Raw genomic sequence first — 16934 nt, forward strand, 5'->3', positions numbered from 1 at the left:
GTGCTCACCCCCAGCAGTTCCAGCCCTGGTTGCCGCAGCAACGCATCGCCCTGGAAACATCTTGGCCATATTTTAGCCAAAATCAAAGCAAACGTGCACCTGAGATGCTGGGGGTACTGAAGGGGATCTGCGGCCCCATTCCCATCGCACACCCCTGGGGCAGCTAGGCACTTGCCGCAGGACACAGCAACTCTTGGGCTCGTCCCACGAGCCATGGTGGTGGTTGCCCTCATGCACCGATGCTGGAGACCAGGTCTGCATCTGGAAAGAGGAGGCCAAGCAATGGCACTTTCCAAAAATTAGCATTTGCCTGGATGTCCCATGTCCCTTTTTGTAATCTCCTTTGGGATACAAAGGATTTGGGCTACCTGTGCAGCACCTTCCTCCTGCTCATAGCATTGGGAAGGGGCACATGGGGCCACATCCCAGCAAAAATGCGCCACGGACATTGCCCATGGACAGCGTGGCCGTGAACCCAGACTTGCTCCAAAACCCGACCTGCAGCTGCAGCAGGATTTTTCTGCTCAAAACACGACCGTGGGGAGAGCTTTGGGCGATGCAGAGATGGAAACACACTGCCCTGAGGCCCTGTGCCACCCCTCAGAGGAGCCCTAGTTATTTAATTATTATTTATTTAATAATTATCTCCTTTGGAGGTCATGGCAGGGCTTATTTAAATCTCCTCTCTCAGCTGGGGGAGATAAGGTGAGGACTATTCTGGATAGTCAAAATTAGCACTGTTTGTATTTCTGTGCCCCGAGAGCAAATTAGATGGTACTTAAAAAAATTCCCAACAGTAATATCATGCCACTCCTTTCATTTCGCCTTTGTCATCCCATGCCAAAGACAAGTTCAGCTCCATTTCTAGTTTGGCTGCTCTGAAAACCCACAAGAAATCCTGATCTGGTGAACACAACTCCTTTTACGGCTGAAGAATGCCCTGCCTGCACTCCTATGCAGCCCCGTGGGCTCCCAAATGTCCCCCAAATGAGCCACAGACAGAGTAAGAAAAGCAAAAAAAATAAAATAAAACAACAATCTCCCCCCAAAAAATAATCTGAGAGTCATCCAGTAAAATTGCTTTTATTTCTGTAATTTCATAAGTATAAAACAAATCAGCCCAATATCTGGATTGTACGGATTGTGACCATGAGGAACCTTCCCACACCTCCACAGCACACCTGGGTATTTACAGTTGGACAAAGGACACCAGTCAGGAAGCAGTAATTTAGTGGAAAAATATCTTTCATATAATAAAATAAGAAACGTCGTTTCTTTCAATTCTACCCCTCAGATAACACCCTCCCACCCCTCCAAGATACAATGATTTACTTTTTGCTACAAAGCACAAACTCAGATTTCTAGGTTTGGCTATTCAGGCATCTCATATAAAAAAAAATCAGGACATTCCCAAACCAAAGCCACTGCGGGCCCTGCCAGAGCCCAGCGTGGTCCCAAAGACCAGCCCAGCACCACCGCCAGCGAGGACACCGGCCGGCGGGACCCCTGTCCCTGTCACTCCCAGCACACACAGACTTAGGCTCAGTTAATGCCCTGCTCTTATAAAATCTGAATGGCACCAAGAGGACAGGTCCAGGGGGCAGTTTACCTTGCATCTCCACTCCCTCACTGCAGCACTACAAACCATGACCCAAACTGAGCCGTGCAAGCTCAGCACAGGGTGAAGCCCTTCTTCATCCCAAAATCCTGATCCCTGGGCCACCTCCCTGCTGGGGACAAGCCCTGCCAGAAAGTGCCACTGCAGAGATGAAGAAAAAAAGCCCAGCTGGGACTGAACAGGGAAAACTGAATCTCTGGCATCCTTCATGTAAGGTGATGGCCTTGCCAGGTATGGACCAAAAATCACAGTAAGTCTCAGTAGCTGGTATCAGGAACTCCTGTGTGTCTGAGTTTCAGGAGTGACACGATCTTGAGGTCACTGAACTTCGAGAACATCTCCCACCAACTGGGACAGCACTGGCCCACGCTCCCGCACAGCAGTGATGGGATGGGTGTTTGTGGAGCAGGACCCTGCCTGGGCAGCAGCACCGTGATGTCTGTGGTCCCTTCCAACCTGGTGTTCTATGATTCTATGAAAAAAGGGACCAAAAATTGCCACTGAGTTTTCCTATTGCTCCTCCTGCCATGCACACCGTGAGCAGAGCCTCCGTTCAACCCCACATTTGTTGCTCTTACAAGAATGAATTTCTCCAGCCCCTACAGCAAAGCCTGTCCCTCCTGCTCCTGACTTTTCCAGCACTTGGCAGTACCACCCAGCCTCAGCTGAGAAGAGCATCAGAAACACAGGTATGACCCTATCACAGTGCCAAAGTCTCAAACACCCAAACCAAAAACCTCATCCAGACCCTGAGCCATGCAGCGGTCCCATGAGAGAAATAAAACATGGGATGCAGCACTTCAATGCTCTGAAAAGCATCTCTCTTTTTCCTTTTCCAGCATACTTCCCAACAGGATCACACGCTGCAGAGCTCATCCAGGAACTGGCCACAATGACACAACAGCCCAAAACAGCCCAAAAGACTCGTCACAACTGCTGCCCAAAGCTGTCCCCACCAGGGATTCCGGACCCCCAGCTCACCCCTTGGCTGTAGCCCAGTATGGTGCCTGGGTCCTGAGAAAGGTGCATAAAGTGCTTGTGGACAACCCCTGCTGCCACCCCGGCACGTCCTCCGCTGTGCATCTTGCATCGCCGCTTCCCTGCGAGCGAAGCATCTGTCACAGCGGCTCTCTGACACTAAAGGTCTTGCTGGAAAGACCCAAGTTTCAATTTAAAACCCTGCATTTGCCAGGCAGCACCATCAAAACAAAACTAAAAAGGGAACAATTTCTCAACTCTGTTGTCGAAAAAGCAAGGATCCCAGAGGCTTGGCCCCTAAGCTGCCTTTTTTAACAAGCTCTTGGGCAAAACAGCCACCCAGTGCCCACCTCCTTTGTATTGCACAGTCAGATGCCTCGGTAAGATGCAAGACCCGATCCCAAAGCATTGGTCTCAGCTCTGGGATCTCCAAGTTTGCACAAGAACAAGCTCCAGCCTATAAGAGCGCCCAGCACACTGCTGGGAGCATACACACAATAAATAACTACCCCCTGATTTATACGAACCCTTCAATGAAGAATAAAGGAAAAACAATTGTATTTTTCTACTTCATTCAAATATTTGAACTATAAGCCTCTGCACTCAAAAAGCATGGAGTAAAACCCGTATTCCAAGTCATTAAAGGACGGGGGAGGAAAGAGACATGGTGAGCCATTCAGAAGGGGAAACGGGGATGAGTCAAAATGGTCCCTTCTAGCAAGTGAGATGCCTGCTTCTGGCAGCCTTAGTGCAGGTTTCCTTCACTATTTTCTAGGTAGATAGAGAGGCTTACAATAAAAAAACCAAATGCAATGTGCTGCTGCTGGGAAGAACAAGTCTTTGGCTGGGATACAGCTCTGGTTTCTCACCCGTGATGGCTTGGGTTTTGGCAACTCACACTTGCAACCCAATGACTGCACAAACAGACCAGGGTTGCCTGGGCTTGCAGCAGCGTGGGCTCCATCAGTGACAAAGTAACAGCAGCTCGGCATCTCTATCAACAATAAGATAACTAACTCAGCATCTCTTCACGTATCTTTTCTGGTAGGTTGTTCAGGATGCCTGGTACAGCCACCTCTAGCTCTCTGCTGTCAGACGAGACAAGGCAAAATTTACCAGCAGAAAATAATAGCAAGTTAAAATTTCATTATTTCATCTTTACTCTTAAATAGAGCTCTTTTTTCTCTTTTTGTTTGTTTGGCTTTTTTTCCTTTACACAAAAAACTCCTCCACACATATAGATATTTGAGTAAAATTAATAATCCTACACCAGACTTCAAACCCAGGGAAACCAGTTTGAGTGGAGCAATATGGAGTGGATGGACCAAGCAGGTCCCCACAGGTGTGATGGGCTGAGGCCACCCTGTCCCAGGGAGATGCCATGAGGCAGCTGAAAGCCACCCTGGGCCCTATGGATGGGGCTGGGATGCTCTGAATCCGGTCCAGCCTCTCCCAAACTGATTTTCAGCCTCAGGGACAGACAGAAACAATTTCCTCTGAAGTCACTGAACTGGTACTGGATCAAATTCCCACTGGTTCTCTCCCTGCCTAGAGAGCTGGAGGTGATCTGTGCTAAACCAAGGTGAAATCCACCCATTTTGGGGAAGGGGAAATGGCAAGTCTATGGTATGAGTCTGGCTGAAGCCTTACTTTGAAGTCTTAAGCAGTACCTGGGTCATGCCCTGGTCCTCTGCACCATGGTGAGTCTCATCCACGGTGAAAATCTTTACAGAGGAATTGGTTGCTCCATGGGATCATCAATGAAATCAATTAGACACAGCACGTTTGAAAAATAAAACTTCTTCAAGACAAAGTATAATAATATTTAAAAAAAAAATCAGCAACAATCTTCTAACCACAGAGTATCTATAAAGATCTTTTTAAAGAGCTTCATATTAAAATTCCTTGAATACATTACATATTAAATACAGTAACAACATTTCATGCAAGGTTTTCTGTACAATGAAATCAGCTCAGTAGTATAACAATTTTGTACATTCCCATTGGTCTGGGGGTTCTGCTCATTTTTTATGCTGGTGATGGAGAAAAGAAAGGCAAGATGATATTTGGCACCTACTGTACAGCGGCAGAGAAGATCTTGCCCAGGTGAAAGAGAAACAGAGAAGCACTGGAAGCTTTTAAGAGGCAAAAAGTAAAAGAAAAAAACTCAACAGGAGTTGAAACTCAACAGCAAATGCTATCCAAACCCCTGGCTCTAGTGCTGTTGCTGGAATTTAAGAGAAAGGAAAGATGTAGGGTCTGTCTAACCGAGTATCATCAGGACGGATCAGAGGGGAACACGAGTGAAACAGGAAAGAGGATTTGGAAAGGTGGAGAAGAAATCACCCGCTATTGGCTCCTCAGCTGACTCATCTCAATGGAGAAAGATCAATCTCCTGGATCCCTAAACCCATCCTTGACCCACAGACTCTCAGGGCAGCCTGCATCACTCCTGCTGCAGGAAAATCCCAGGGGATAAAATAAAGTTGGTGTCTCATAAAAAAGGGATGCCCCGACAAACACCGCTCACGGAGAAGGGGTACATTATGTACAAGCATACATTCATTCCCGTCTCGAAGGCAGACCACCGGCATGAAGGATGCCCTGTGCCAGACAGTGATGTCCCACCAGGCAGAGGACATGAACTCATGGACAAGCTCCTAAGGACTTAAGCTCTACTCCTGCAAGGGAGAGAGCTAAAAACCAACTGAGTACACAAAGCATGACCAGGAGCAAGCAGTAGACACGAGGAGCGCAAAGCTGGCCATCCCCATGCTGTGCTTTAAATGGTTGCCCTTACGAGGAAGGCGGCTACGGCTTAAATAGTGCAGGTGGCATCTAAGAAGACTTCAGACAGAGGAACAGAGAAGACTACGTCGTGCTTTGGTGTCGGATGAGCCTGAGAAGGTGTGGGACTTCCCACAACATGGGGATCAAACAGAACAGGGTGATAAATAGGGACAACTTCACCTTCCACTGCATGCACTTGACCTTGGCGCACAAACACACATCCATGAGAGCCACACCACAAGCAGTCACACCTTGAAGCTATTTTCAGCTTTTTCAGCCCACAGGCATTGAGGCCACCAACAACATGGACATCATCAAGGGTCACTGACCCCAACCCATGGTCCCCTCACTCCCTCCCCTGCCCTTGCCCACTGCCAAGCCCTTCCTGGCCCTCGAGCTGCCCTCTTGCATCCCTCCCTGCTGGGGAATGCAGCCTCCCACCTGCGCTCAGTGTATTGCCTAAACCCTGACTCCCCGCCTTGATCTCCCATGAAGGATGCCTTGCCTGAGCTCAACCCATCAGGGTGAAAATTGGAAAGAGGGCCTCAAATTTGACAGGAACAAATCCCCAAGGAACGGTGCTTCAATGACCCAGGTCCACACAGCTCCATCCCCAAACCCTATGCCAGCTGTCCAGTAATTGCACTCTTATGTACAGAAAAAAGAAAGCTATGAAAAAAACCAGAATCAGTATTTTTCTTTTCAGCGATTCACCCGCATTTGTCTGATACTTGGACACATGCATGTCCTGCTGGCTTCTAGCGATGGTCACGCATGCAAGACTTCAGTCCGAGTTACAAGTGAGGGATCCTTTAGGAAGAAGCGTTTCCTTTGTGTCATTCATTTCTTGTCCTCTTCTCCTGAAAAGAAGCGAAAAAGATAAGAAAAAGGATTGACGAGGGTTGAAAAGCAAACCAGCTTCCTGTTTTTGTTATCAAGAGAGGTTACTCCTGGGTTGATCTGGGTCCCTGGGTGAGGAAGGACTCAGCTGCTCAGCCTGCAGGAGGCAGGTTTTCCTGCCAGGGATGAGTCGGAGCTGTGCAGGCAGGACCAGCAGGAAAGCGAGCAGGCAGGGGTCCCTTCTTATCACTCCATCCCAAAGCCCTGTCCCCACCGTGGCCAGATGGATGGACACTGCTCCACTGGCAGGCAACACTGACATGCACTGTATATACATATTTACATCCATAGGTACCTCCAGGACAAGTAGCAAGGACCAATCTATCCACAGCAGTCGCTGCCCAGCCCCAGGGTTGCCTTCCTCCCTCCTCCCTATCCTGCTGATGGATGGAGTTGGAGGTGGAAGGTAACAGGCAACACAGGGCCTGAAGGAAAGCTCCAGTGTTCAGTTTGAACTCGGTGTGAGCAACCTCAAAATCTCTGCCAGAGCGTAACTCATGCCAACTCGATCCTCAGTTTTCAAGGAGCCAGCAGCAGCATCCCCAGGCGCCTGGGGCAGCAGCCGCTCTTCAGCCTGGGGCTGGGAGGGACCCTGCTGCCAGCTCCATCTGCCCAGAACATTTTTTTTTCTAAAAAAAACCCAAAAAAACCAGCCACAAGGCAGCATTTTCTGAGAGGAGTTAGAAAAATCACTTCTCATTAATCTTTTGACCATATTTCTCTATCTTTCATTGCTGCACACATCACCAAACTCATCTTGCAGAGGACCACTGTTGCTGTGCTCTTGATAAACGGGGTCTGCCTGGGGTTGCCAGCAAGGCTCCGCGCCCGCTGCCAGCCCTGCTGCCGACAAGCTTCCAGGGGAATAAATAAATAACAGGAGAGAGGGAGAGAAAGAAAAAACTTTTTTGCAACTTCTGCCAAAATTTCTTTCCACCGCTGGCTGGAGACCCCACTGAGATAAAACTGATGGCTGCAAAGGCAGCTTGGGGTGAACTCCCAGAGTGAAGCAAGGATGCTGGCAACTGCGCTGCATTAAATCTCATTGCAACAATCAAAATTCATCCAATCCGAGCTGCAGGGGGTCTCTTCAGCAGCGCCGGCAGCTGAGCAGTCCCTGCCGGCTGTTCTTTGCCAGCTGCAGTGCTTCCCTAAATGCTTTACCCTGGGGTTGTGCAAGCAAGGGGACAGCTGCCCCACACTTTTAGCCATGGCAGACGCTCGTCAAATTGTTACCCTCAGGCCTCTCAAGTAACCCCACTCCATGGCACAGAGCAAGCTGGGTGTTTCTGAGAACCGCAGTGAGGCCAGGGTCCAGCACCGCTTGGCTCTGGCAGGATGTAGGTCCCTGCATTCCAGTGCCTGCTCCTCTCCGCACTCCAGTGACGGGAGCAGAGGGGATGTGGGGACCTGGTTGGGGTGCATCCTGCCTCACACCAAATTTCTCAGCGCTGTCACAGTCCTTCAGCTCCTGCAACCGAACAACACAAGCTCATCTCCACTAAGATCTGCTCTGCTCTCCGCCAGGACAGCCCAGGCGTTTAGGGAGGTTTTTCCTTATTGCTTTTGACTTGCCTCTTAAGGGGTTCCTGTAAAAGGTAATGTTGGAGGGATGCAGACTCCAGCTGCCAGCCCAGATCCCTCCCTGCACCAAGGGAACGCTGCAGTCCTTGTAGCTCTGAAAACTGCATGTTCCCCTCATTGCATCCCGAGCTTCAGCTGAGACCCCAGACCCCGGGATAAAACCAAATGGGAAATCCTCCTCCCACCCCTTGGCAATACTGGGGCAGCTGCACCCAGAGTTTTCCTCTGCTCTTCCATTTCTAAAGCACAGCACACACACAAACACACAAAAAAAAACCAACAGGAGAGAAGGGGAAATAAAAAGAAAAATCAAAAGCAAGGCAGCAGAACTGTAAAATCCCATCTGGAGAGATTCTGGCACCCAAAGGTCCAGCACCGCTTTCCTTCAGAGCATCCCCTGGCTCCGACGAACAACTTGGCCCATGGGGACACATTCCTCCCCTGGCGCCAGTGCTCAGCCAAGGTAGCTCCGTGCAGAGTTTTCCCTACAAGGGCAGCCACAGCTGTGGGCTCCCAGCTCTCTGCCATGCTGGGGAGAGGGGTGCCAGCCTCCTCCGCAGGGAAACTGGGTGGCTGCAGCAGCCCCCGTGCTCCTGGGGGTGGTTTGGGGGCTGCCTTTTTCACTATGTGCTAGAGGGTTTTTGTGATGGGCCACTGAGATTTTGGTCCCTGCAGATTTTGGGCTGTCCCAGAAGGCTGCAGAGCCCTGGCTGGCCCTGATGCACTTGTCACCGCACAGCCACCTCTGTCAGCTGCTCATCTCTGGGAGAATGTTAAAGCATGAAGATGACACCAACTTTGCATATAAGAGGCTAAACGGCAGCAGTGGAGCTCACCCAACGGTGCAACCTCCCCAGCACGACACCTGCAGTGGCAGGAGGCTGGGGAGCCATGGGGAGGGGACAGGGACTCAGCGGTACGGCCATCACCTTGCAGCTCCTGCAAAATCACTCAGGGGTGGCCGTTTTCACTGGGTGTAAGGACAAACAGCTGCATAAATGCTAATCTACCACAAAACACGCCAAGACGATTCTTGTGCAACAAAATTTCTGATTTTTAGTGATGCTGCTGCTGTCGGGGCAGTTCTGTAGCTGTGGGGCAGAAAGCACCTGCCTCTTCACTTGGCCCCGCTCTTACCACAGCACAGGGTAGAAGCAGTGAAGCCCAAGCATCGTGGCAGGACCTGCTGCCCAAGAGGCTGAAAACAAGTGAAATCATCGCAGAGGCAACACCGACACCTGTAATGGGTTTGCTTTGTGTGATGGACACCCGAGAAGGTCTTGCAGAACATCTCCATGTTCCTGGTCAGAACATCTGCAGGTCCTACTGAGCCAACCTAGCTCAGCTGTGCACCTGCATTGCATCCCAAAACTGAGAGAGCAGAAACCTCAGAGGGGCCAGAGATGGGTGAAGGCCGACACACAAAAAAAAACAATGGGAAGCTAGGAGTGACCAGGGTAATGGGGAAAGGAACGTAAAACACTGAGACCATGGTGAAAAGTGAAGTCTCTGCTTTTTGCCACTTCAAGGACAAGGAAAATCCAGCGTAATGGAAACACAACTTATCTCAATCTGATCAAAGGAGAAATTTTTCCATGCAAAATCTGAATCAGCAGAACTCACAGCTATATATTTGCATTGCTCAACTGTACACCCTTGGCCATCCCTTAGAAGGTCCCATGCTGGAGACCATCCCTAAGCGTTGGCTTGCAGAGACTAGCGGTAGCCTGACCCCCTGGCCAAAACTGCCATGCATATGGCTGCTTCAGGGCCTTTTTAGACCTTGTTTTGAAGGAAAACACAGAGGCCAGTGTGGGAAAGGAGAACCTGTCTGGGTACTGGGTCCCTGGGCTCCATTACTGGCCGGTTTTCCAAGCCACATTCACCAGGACACAACTCAAGCAGGTTCCCACCGCACGAGCAAGACTTTGGAAGAAGCATGAAGATACAGCATTTAGGGATGAGACACGTAAGAAAGCCAACCCTTGCTCTGGAGTCCTGCAGCTTTTCAACTGGTGCTCCCCACTCCACGTGTGTCTTACTGTCCTGAGAATGCCTGGTAAAAAATACAACATAACATTTAAAAGTGGCTTTTGGAGAGTTTTTGTTTGCTTTTCAAGGCTCAGATGAATTAGGAAGATGCAGGATTTCCATAATTTGTTTTCAATGAGATGATTTAAGAGTGATTTTGCCCCGTAGCCATGATTGAATGGGAAACCCTTGCAGGATGAGACACAGAGCGACCTGTGAGCATCAGCAGCATGGTGATCATGGGGATGAAGGTGGCTCAGAGGACCCAGCATGTTGGGAGCATGGCACAAGAGGAGGAAACCCTCAGAGCTGGTGTGATGGGACTCAAAAGGATCACACGCCTGCCAGAAACCCTGCTGTGCTTGAAGCTGCGCTGGCAGAGCTGCAGGAAAGCCTTTTCTCCAACCGTGCCGAGTCGTTACAGAGAAATGCAAAGCGTAGGAGAAAAACAGACTCATCCCCAGCTCACAGATGGTGAAGTGTAGATCGAGGGCATGCATAGTCTGCAACAGCCAGGAATTAAACCAGCAATACTGTGTCCTAGCCCAGTGCCATGCCATGAAATTGTTGCTAGAGCCTTGCAGTCGTGTGATAAAACAAGCCAAGTGATGCAAGGCACCCATCAGTCTGTTGAGACATGCAACAATTAAAAAGAAGCTAGAAACAGTTTGTATCTGGTCTGTAAAAACTGGGGCCCCTGCACCTCCGTTTCTCAGCAAAGGCTTCACTGCGCAGTCGCTGTGGCCATGCATCAGCTTGCCACAGGCAGGAGAGTTGACGGGAGCACCTTCAGTGCGTCGGGAGCCGGCAATGGGGAGCGCAACCAGATTGTGACCGATTCCTGCTTGCAATAATTTCCCATCTCCTATTTCCAGCTTTTTGCATGGTTCTGCTCCATAAGGAACCTATCAGGACTATTATGATGCCCCAAACTCTTCCATGCCGGGGCTGGACAGACCTGCCTTCAGCTCTGAAATGCAAGAGTGGCTTTGCATAGTTTTCCTGAGCCATTAGTAAAGAGTGAAGGTAAAAGAAAGGGGTTTGCTAGCATGCTGGTTGCTTAAGGGGAGAAGAAAGGGTTTGAGCAAAGTGATGCTGTGGAAGGACATCCAGTCCCCAGACTTGGGTTGCTCATCTGCCCCCCAGGGCCACCACAGCTTCCCCAGGCAAGGACAGTGTCTCTCCTGTCCTCCTTCTCCCTGCCATCACTGCTGGGGCAAACACATCCTAAAAAATGAATCCAATCTGTTTTTCTGGAGAGCACTGCTCAGCACCCACGGCCCCGCTGCCAGGAGAACCAGAGGGCTTAACTCACTGTTGAGATACTGCCACAGCAACGGCTTTTGCAAGAAATGAAAGAAAAGATGATACTATCTCTTTGGAGGGCTGTCTGAACACACACAGTGATTTACAGCGTGCAGCCTGGGAGCATACAGGAACGGCTGTATGGGAGCTGCTCCTCCTCCACGTATGCCATGGGCTGTGAGCTGCTGGCCAAGGGCAACCCCATTAAGACCAGTTTATAAGGTGGTCAGCTCTCGCTTGATATTAACACAGAGGCAGCAAACACAAGATAAGGATGGACACAGAGGGGTGGGAGATTGAGGGGGGAAATAGGAAGGATTCCTGTTAGAAACCAGTGTTTGTTTTGCTTTCTAAGAGAAGGGATCCAGTTCCCAGAGGTTCAAGAGGAGCTGAATAAACACCCGTGGCAGATTTACCTCGTGTCTCAGCTCCTAAGTGAGTGTTTGAAGCAGACCTAAGTACATTTTTCACAGCAAAGCTGGATGAACATGCAGATGCAGACAATATGCAAGCGGAAAAGGTGAGTGAGGTGTGTCCAGAGACACCATGAACCCCAAGCAAAGCGTCATGGAGCAAACATAACCGAGACCATGCTCACCATCCAGGTGGTTGCGGGAAAGGTACTTGAGTCCTTCGTCCAGCAGGATAACGGGCAGGGAGATTTTCATGACAACCACCCACTGTGGCCAGCTCAGGGGGGTTACCTGGAAGATGAGCTGCAAGGAGGAAAGGATTGGACACATCAATGGGAAAGGAAGTGGGATTTTGTTTGTTTTAAAGGTCAGTTTGTTGTGTGGCACAGGTTGAGAAAGGGTCATCCCAGGTACAGGGAGGGAGGATCCGGACAGTCCAAAAAGCATGAGTTCTTCAAAGTGGCTCTTGGCCAAGATGACTCAAAAATTATGTCTTTCTCATATCCTGCAGATAGAGAAAATGAGGCACAAGCTAGGACTGTACATTCATGTGCTCACAGGCACTTACCAGGGGACAAAGGACAATGTAACCTCCTGGGCACGGTGACATGCTTCATCTTAAGCAGCCTTAGGCATCAACCAAGGGACCACCAGCCTTGGACTGCAAAGGGAGGCAATGTTTCCAAAAGAGGTTGAACCACCTTTTGGAGATATCTACAGCCCTTTGCGTTGCCTAAGGGGAAAGCTTCTGACTTAGGTAAAGGCTCATTGGGGCAGGGTGATTTCTATGTTGGTTCAAGTCACAGAACGTGGTCCTGAGGGAACGTGCTGGGGACAACCATCCCAGAAGCTTCCAGACCCAAAGACTGCTCCAGAGATGTCCTCGCCCATAAGGAGAAGTCCCCTGGGCTATGCGTGGAGGTGGCACAGGGCACTCACAGGCATGGGCTTGACATAGAGGATGAGGAAGTGCAGAGCCATGGACATGACAATAGCTCCCAGCAGCCAGATGTTGAGCCATGGTGGCATCCGCAGCAGCGACTGGTTCTCGGAGACACTGTGAAAGTGAGGGGACAACATCAGCTCCAGTAACCTCCTGCTCCCTGTGCCTGCCCAAGCCGGGGGTTCCCACTCCTCTCCAAGGTGCAGGGCTGTATGCTACAGCCCGCCTCTCCCAGACCGCTTAGCTTCAGGCTTTGCTGCAATTTGGATCTGGACACCCATCTCAATGCAATCAGGTGTGCATGAATTAGGACCTGTTATTAAATAGGGCCAGATCACTAACAGATGCGGACCCAGTCCTTCCTCCACTGCTGCCCTGGAGGAGTTTATTTACAGCAAACCCAGTGGTCCTCTGCGAGAAGACTCCAAATGGCTCTGCTGAGTCAAAGCAAAGCCCTCAGCCCACCAATAGATGCTTAGAGACACCCCAAACTGGTCACGTGTAAAGCATATAGGGCAATCTTGCAGCCACTCTACCTGTTCAGAGCATTGCACATTTCGATCGTCACCAGCACGGACAGAGCCATTGTAGTTGGGTACCGGGACTCGAAGATCTCACAGTCGATTCCTTCAAAGATGGGGTTGTCCTCAGTGCACCTCATGAAGTTCCTCTGTCGGCACAGCAAACCGCTGGTAAATACATGGCAGAGCAGCAGTGTAGGAAAGACAGGGAAGAGGAGGAAGAAGTCGACTGGTTGGGGGCACATGGTGAACCTTGATTATTAGGGGTGCTGTCAAATATGCCACAGTTCAGAGCAACCGATGAAACTGTCTAAAGTGACTCAGCTTCTGCTGCAGCTGGGGATTTGGGGTTATGGTTGAACAGTGGCTTAGAGGTTTCCGTGTGCAGTTCAGTTGTTTGAGCACACATTCACCTCCAACAAAAACACACCTTGCACTGGACATGACATTAGGGTGCGATGGCACCTGCTCCCCTACCACCTTGCCCAGACCTACAGTAATGTAGGAATCAACCCCTTTCAACATGGGATCAGGTACAGGAACTACTTTGGGCTTCTTTGGATCAAGCTGGTCACTGGCAGGTAAGGCTGGAAACATGAGCCTGATGGAGAGAATTTGCTTTTCTTTTTAAATTAACATCTTCACCAGGAATTTTGGAATGCTACAATAACCACAGAAAAAAGGTAGAGGGAATCCTGAATCCATGCCCTCACCCATCTGCTCAACACATTTCCCTGTTCCCCTCCTGACTCACCAGCTGGTGGAAGGAGACTTGCGGTCCCTCGGTGTCGTACAGGAACCACCAGGTCGCTGCGCCCACCGTGGCCAGGCCCACGTACACTGCAGCCAAGAAAGACAACCTTACCCCCAGCACCCAGAAAGTGGTCCCATATCCCACATCACCCCTTGCCTGCCCTTGTCCTCTGCCCACCAGCACCTGCAAGGGCTCACCTCCGATGGCCAGGTAGCGGAAGAAGAGCCAGCCGCTGATGAGGGGCTCCTTGGGGTTGCGGGGCAGCTTGTCCATGATGTCCAGGTCAGGGGGGTTGAAGCCCAGCGCGGTGGCTGGCAGTCCATCTGTCACCAGGTTCACCCACAGCAGCTGCACGGGGATGAGGGCCTCAGGCAAGCCCAGGATGGCTGTCAGGAAGATGCTGTGGTGACAAAAAAAGAGATGCCAAATTAGATGAGCTCTGGGCAGCCAGAGAAAGTGTCTGTGATGTACAAGGGGAGAGCGAGCAGGCACCCTGAATCTAAAAACCCCAAAGTGAATTCATTCAAAGTCCTGCAGATGAACCTGCAGCCCCTGAGACAGTAATCTGAAGTCCAAGACTGACTTTTGCAGCAAAAAATTGTTCTTGTTGCTATTAAGATTTGCTTTGTGGCTGAAACCCAACCATTGACCTCCCCACAGCCACATGGGATCCCATTCCCAGCCCAAACTCCTGCTAGGAAGGATGCCCGAGTGACCCCAAGGCTGTGCCCACACTGTTTAGGATGGCGCTCGCTTACTGGGAGGGCTGGGTAGGGACAGGAAGAGCTGCCCAGGACCTGATGCAAACTGCGTTGGGGTGACCTGGTGACAACAGCCTATGCACGAGTATCTGCACCCGTCTGAGACTGTGGCATGGGCTGAGTATAAGACTAAAAAAGAAAAATCCCCCTGCCCCTGGGGAACGAGACAAGGCACAGCTGCTCCATTTGGTACTCGGGGTTACAATTTTGGGCACCACATGCTGCCAGGGGCAGGGGACACAGACAAGACTGCAGGTCTCCTGCCTCAGGGGATGTGTCCCCACTGCTGTTTACCCCAGCATGGTGCCCAGTGCTGCTCTCACCAAACGACTTCCCCAACATTGGAGGAGATGAGATAGCGGATGAACTGCTTCATGTTGTTATAAATGGCCCTGCCCTCCTCGACGGCCGACACGATGGTGGAGAAGTTGTCGTCAGAGAGCACCATCTCAGCAGCTGACTTGGCCACGGCTGTGCCTGACCCCATGGCGATGCCGATCTCGGCTTTCTTCAGGGCCGGGGCATCATTGACGCCGTCGCCTGTCTGCATGAAGACGTGATTAACAGGGTGCAAGGGACCGGGCCAGGAGGAGAGGAGGGGCCACAGGGTAGTGGGACATCCTTGGGGGACTCACCATGGCGGTGATCTCATGGAAGGACTGCAGGTACTCGACAATGCGGGACTTGTGCGCTGGCTCCACGCGGGCAAAGCATCGGGCATCGCGGCACGCCTGCCGCTGTGCCTCGGGGGGCAGCTCGTCAAATTCTCGGCCCGTGTAGGCTTTGCCAGCCACGTCCTCGCTCTCCGAGAAGATGCCGATCCTGCGGCAGATGGCCACTGCTGTGCCCTTGTTGTCACCGGTGATCATGATGACACGGATACCGGCCTTGCGGCACATCTCGATGGAAGAGGTGACCTCCTTGCGGGGAGGGTCCAGCATCCCCACGCAGCCCACAAAGGTCAGGTTGTTCTGGGGGGGTGGACAGCCCCAGACCCACATTAACCTCCAGTGGTGCAGCCACTTCCCTCCCTGCTGCAAAACCACCCTGGGCATGGGGATTTCCCTGGGAGGAACCTTTCAGGAAGTTTTCTACCAACAGCCCCAAGGATGCACCCTACAGCACCAATGCACTGGGACACTCCTGTACCCTTTGCTGCATCTCACACCTTTCTGCTTTGCTTCCCTCCTCCCTGTCCCTCTTGGTGGTCCTTGGACCCCTCTCAGTGGTCACCCCATGGGGATGGTGGGACAGGACTCTTGGCCTCAGGACGGTCCTCACTACAGACAGCTCCGCACCAGGGTTTGCAGAGGAGGAGCTGAGCCATTGCATTGCCCACAGGGAAACCAGGGAGAAAATACTGCTGGGGCAGCTGGAAGTGGGTGGGAAAACTTTGAGAACAAGGAAAAAAGCTCCTGGAAAAAGGCCCCAGAGCCGTACCTCGTAGTGGACAAAGGTGGCAGAGTCGTGCAGCTGCATGGTCTCCCTGCGGACAGGCGAGTCATGGGTGGCCAGGGCCAGGCAGCGCAGCGTGTCGATGCCCATGCCCCAGTCCCGGATCCTGCCTAGGATCTTCTCCCGCACCGGGGCCGTCATTGGGACCCTGGCAGTGCCCACACGGATGTGGGTGCAGCGCTCGAGCACGCTTTCCGGGGCACCCTAGGGAGGAGTGGTGGGTTTAAGGGCTGGAATGAACCTGGATGAGCATCTCTTGCCAGTACCAAAGGGAGCTGAAAGGCTCCAAGGAGGTAGGGAAGGCACCGAGTTTGGGCAAAGGAGAAGGAAATCTCCCTCAAAACTCGAGCACACACATCCCAGCACACTGCTCGGCGCGCTAGATGGCAGCCTCTGACCGAGTGCATGGGGACCGTGGCCAGGAAGGATGAACTTGTGTCAGGTCACCAGACGCAGGATCTGCTCTGCGGGGGAATCCATCTGACTCCTGCAAAACCTACACATCTGCCCAGGGTACTCCCACCCTGGGATCCCCTCTCAGGCCTGGAAGGGATTAGGGCTGTAAGTCTCGCCTGAAAAAACGTGCTGCCTGAGGGATGCTCAGTGGATCTTGCGATGCTTTTGCAATTCAGGAAAACACTGCATCTCACCACATCCCTTCTGACCTTACAAAAGAGCCCTGACATTGTTTTTTAATATAAAACTTGCAATGTTTCTGTTGCTCCTGTTGAAAAAGCTTGCCCAGGATCAGCAGGACCAGAGATGTAGTGGCTCCAGGCAGTCCCAACCTGACCTGGAGGACAGAGCTCAACCATCCAGAAAATCTCTCAGTAGGAACAACAATATACAAATCCTCTTGGAGTCAGCAGGGGGAAATTCCT

General features: G+C 51.3%; 1 protein-coding gene across 2 annotated transcripts in view; it reads right to left on the bottom strand.

Moving 5' to 3' along the window:
* Positions 1-5917: 5917 nt before the first annotated feature.
* Positions 5918-16934, bottom strand: part of LOC104546828 (sarcoplasmic/endoplasmic reticulum calcium ATPase 3) — a 27557-nt gene continuing 16540 nt past the window's right edge. The window contains exons 9-18 of one of the 2 annotated variants that reach the window (XM_010192322.1): positions 16039-16257; positions 15234-15569; positions 14922-15142; positions 14035-14237; positions 13838-13923; positions 13099-13232; positions 12559-12676; positions 11805-11922; positions 9854-9926; positions 5918-6246 (exon numbers count right to left, since the gene is read on the bottom strand). In XM_010192322.1, the coding sequence (XP_010190624.1) occupies positions 6171-6246; positions 9854-9926; positions 11805-11922; positions 12559-12676; positions 13099-13232; positions 13838-13923; positions 14035-14237; positions 14922-15142; positions 15234-15569; positions 16039-16257 (1584 nt within the window). In that variant the 3' untranslated portion in view covers positions 5918-6170. The remainder of the gene's footprint in view (positions 6247-9853; positions 9927-11804; positions 11923-12558; positions 12677-13098; positions 13233-13837; positions 13924-14034; positions 14238-14921; positions 15143-15233; positions 15570-16038; positions 16258-16934) is intronic. The other variant, XM_010192323.1, reaches the window with a different exon arrangement.

This window comes from Mesitornis unicolor, unplaced genomic scaffold, assembly GCF_000695765.1.
Source record: "Mesitornis unicolor isolate BGI_N332 unplaced genomic scaffold, ASM69576v1 scaffold9299, whole genome shotgun sequence".
Lineage (NCBI taxonomy): Eukaryota > Metazoa > Chordata > Aves > Mesitornithiformes > Mesitornithidae > Mesitornis > Mesitornis unicolor.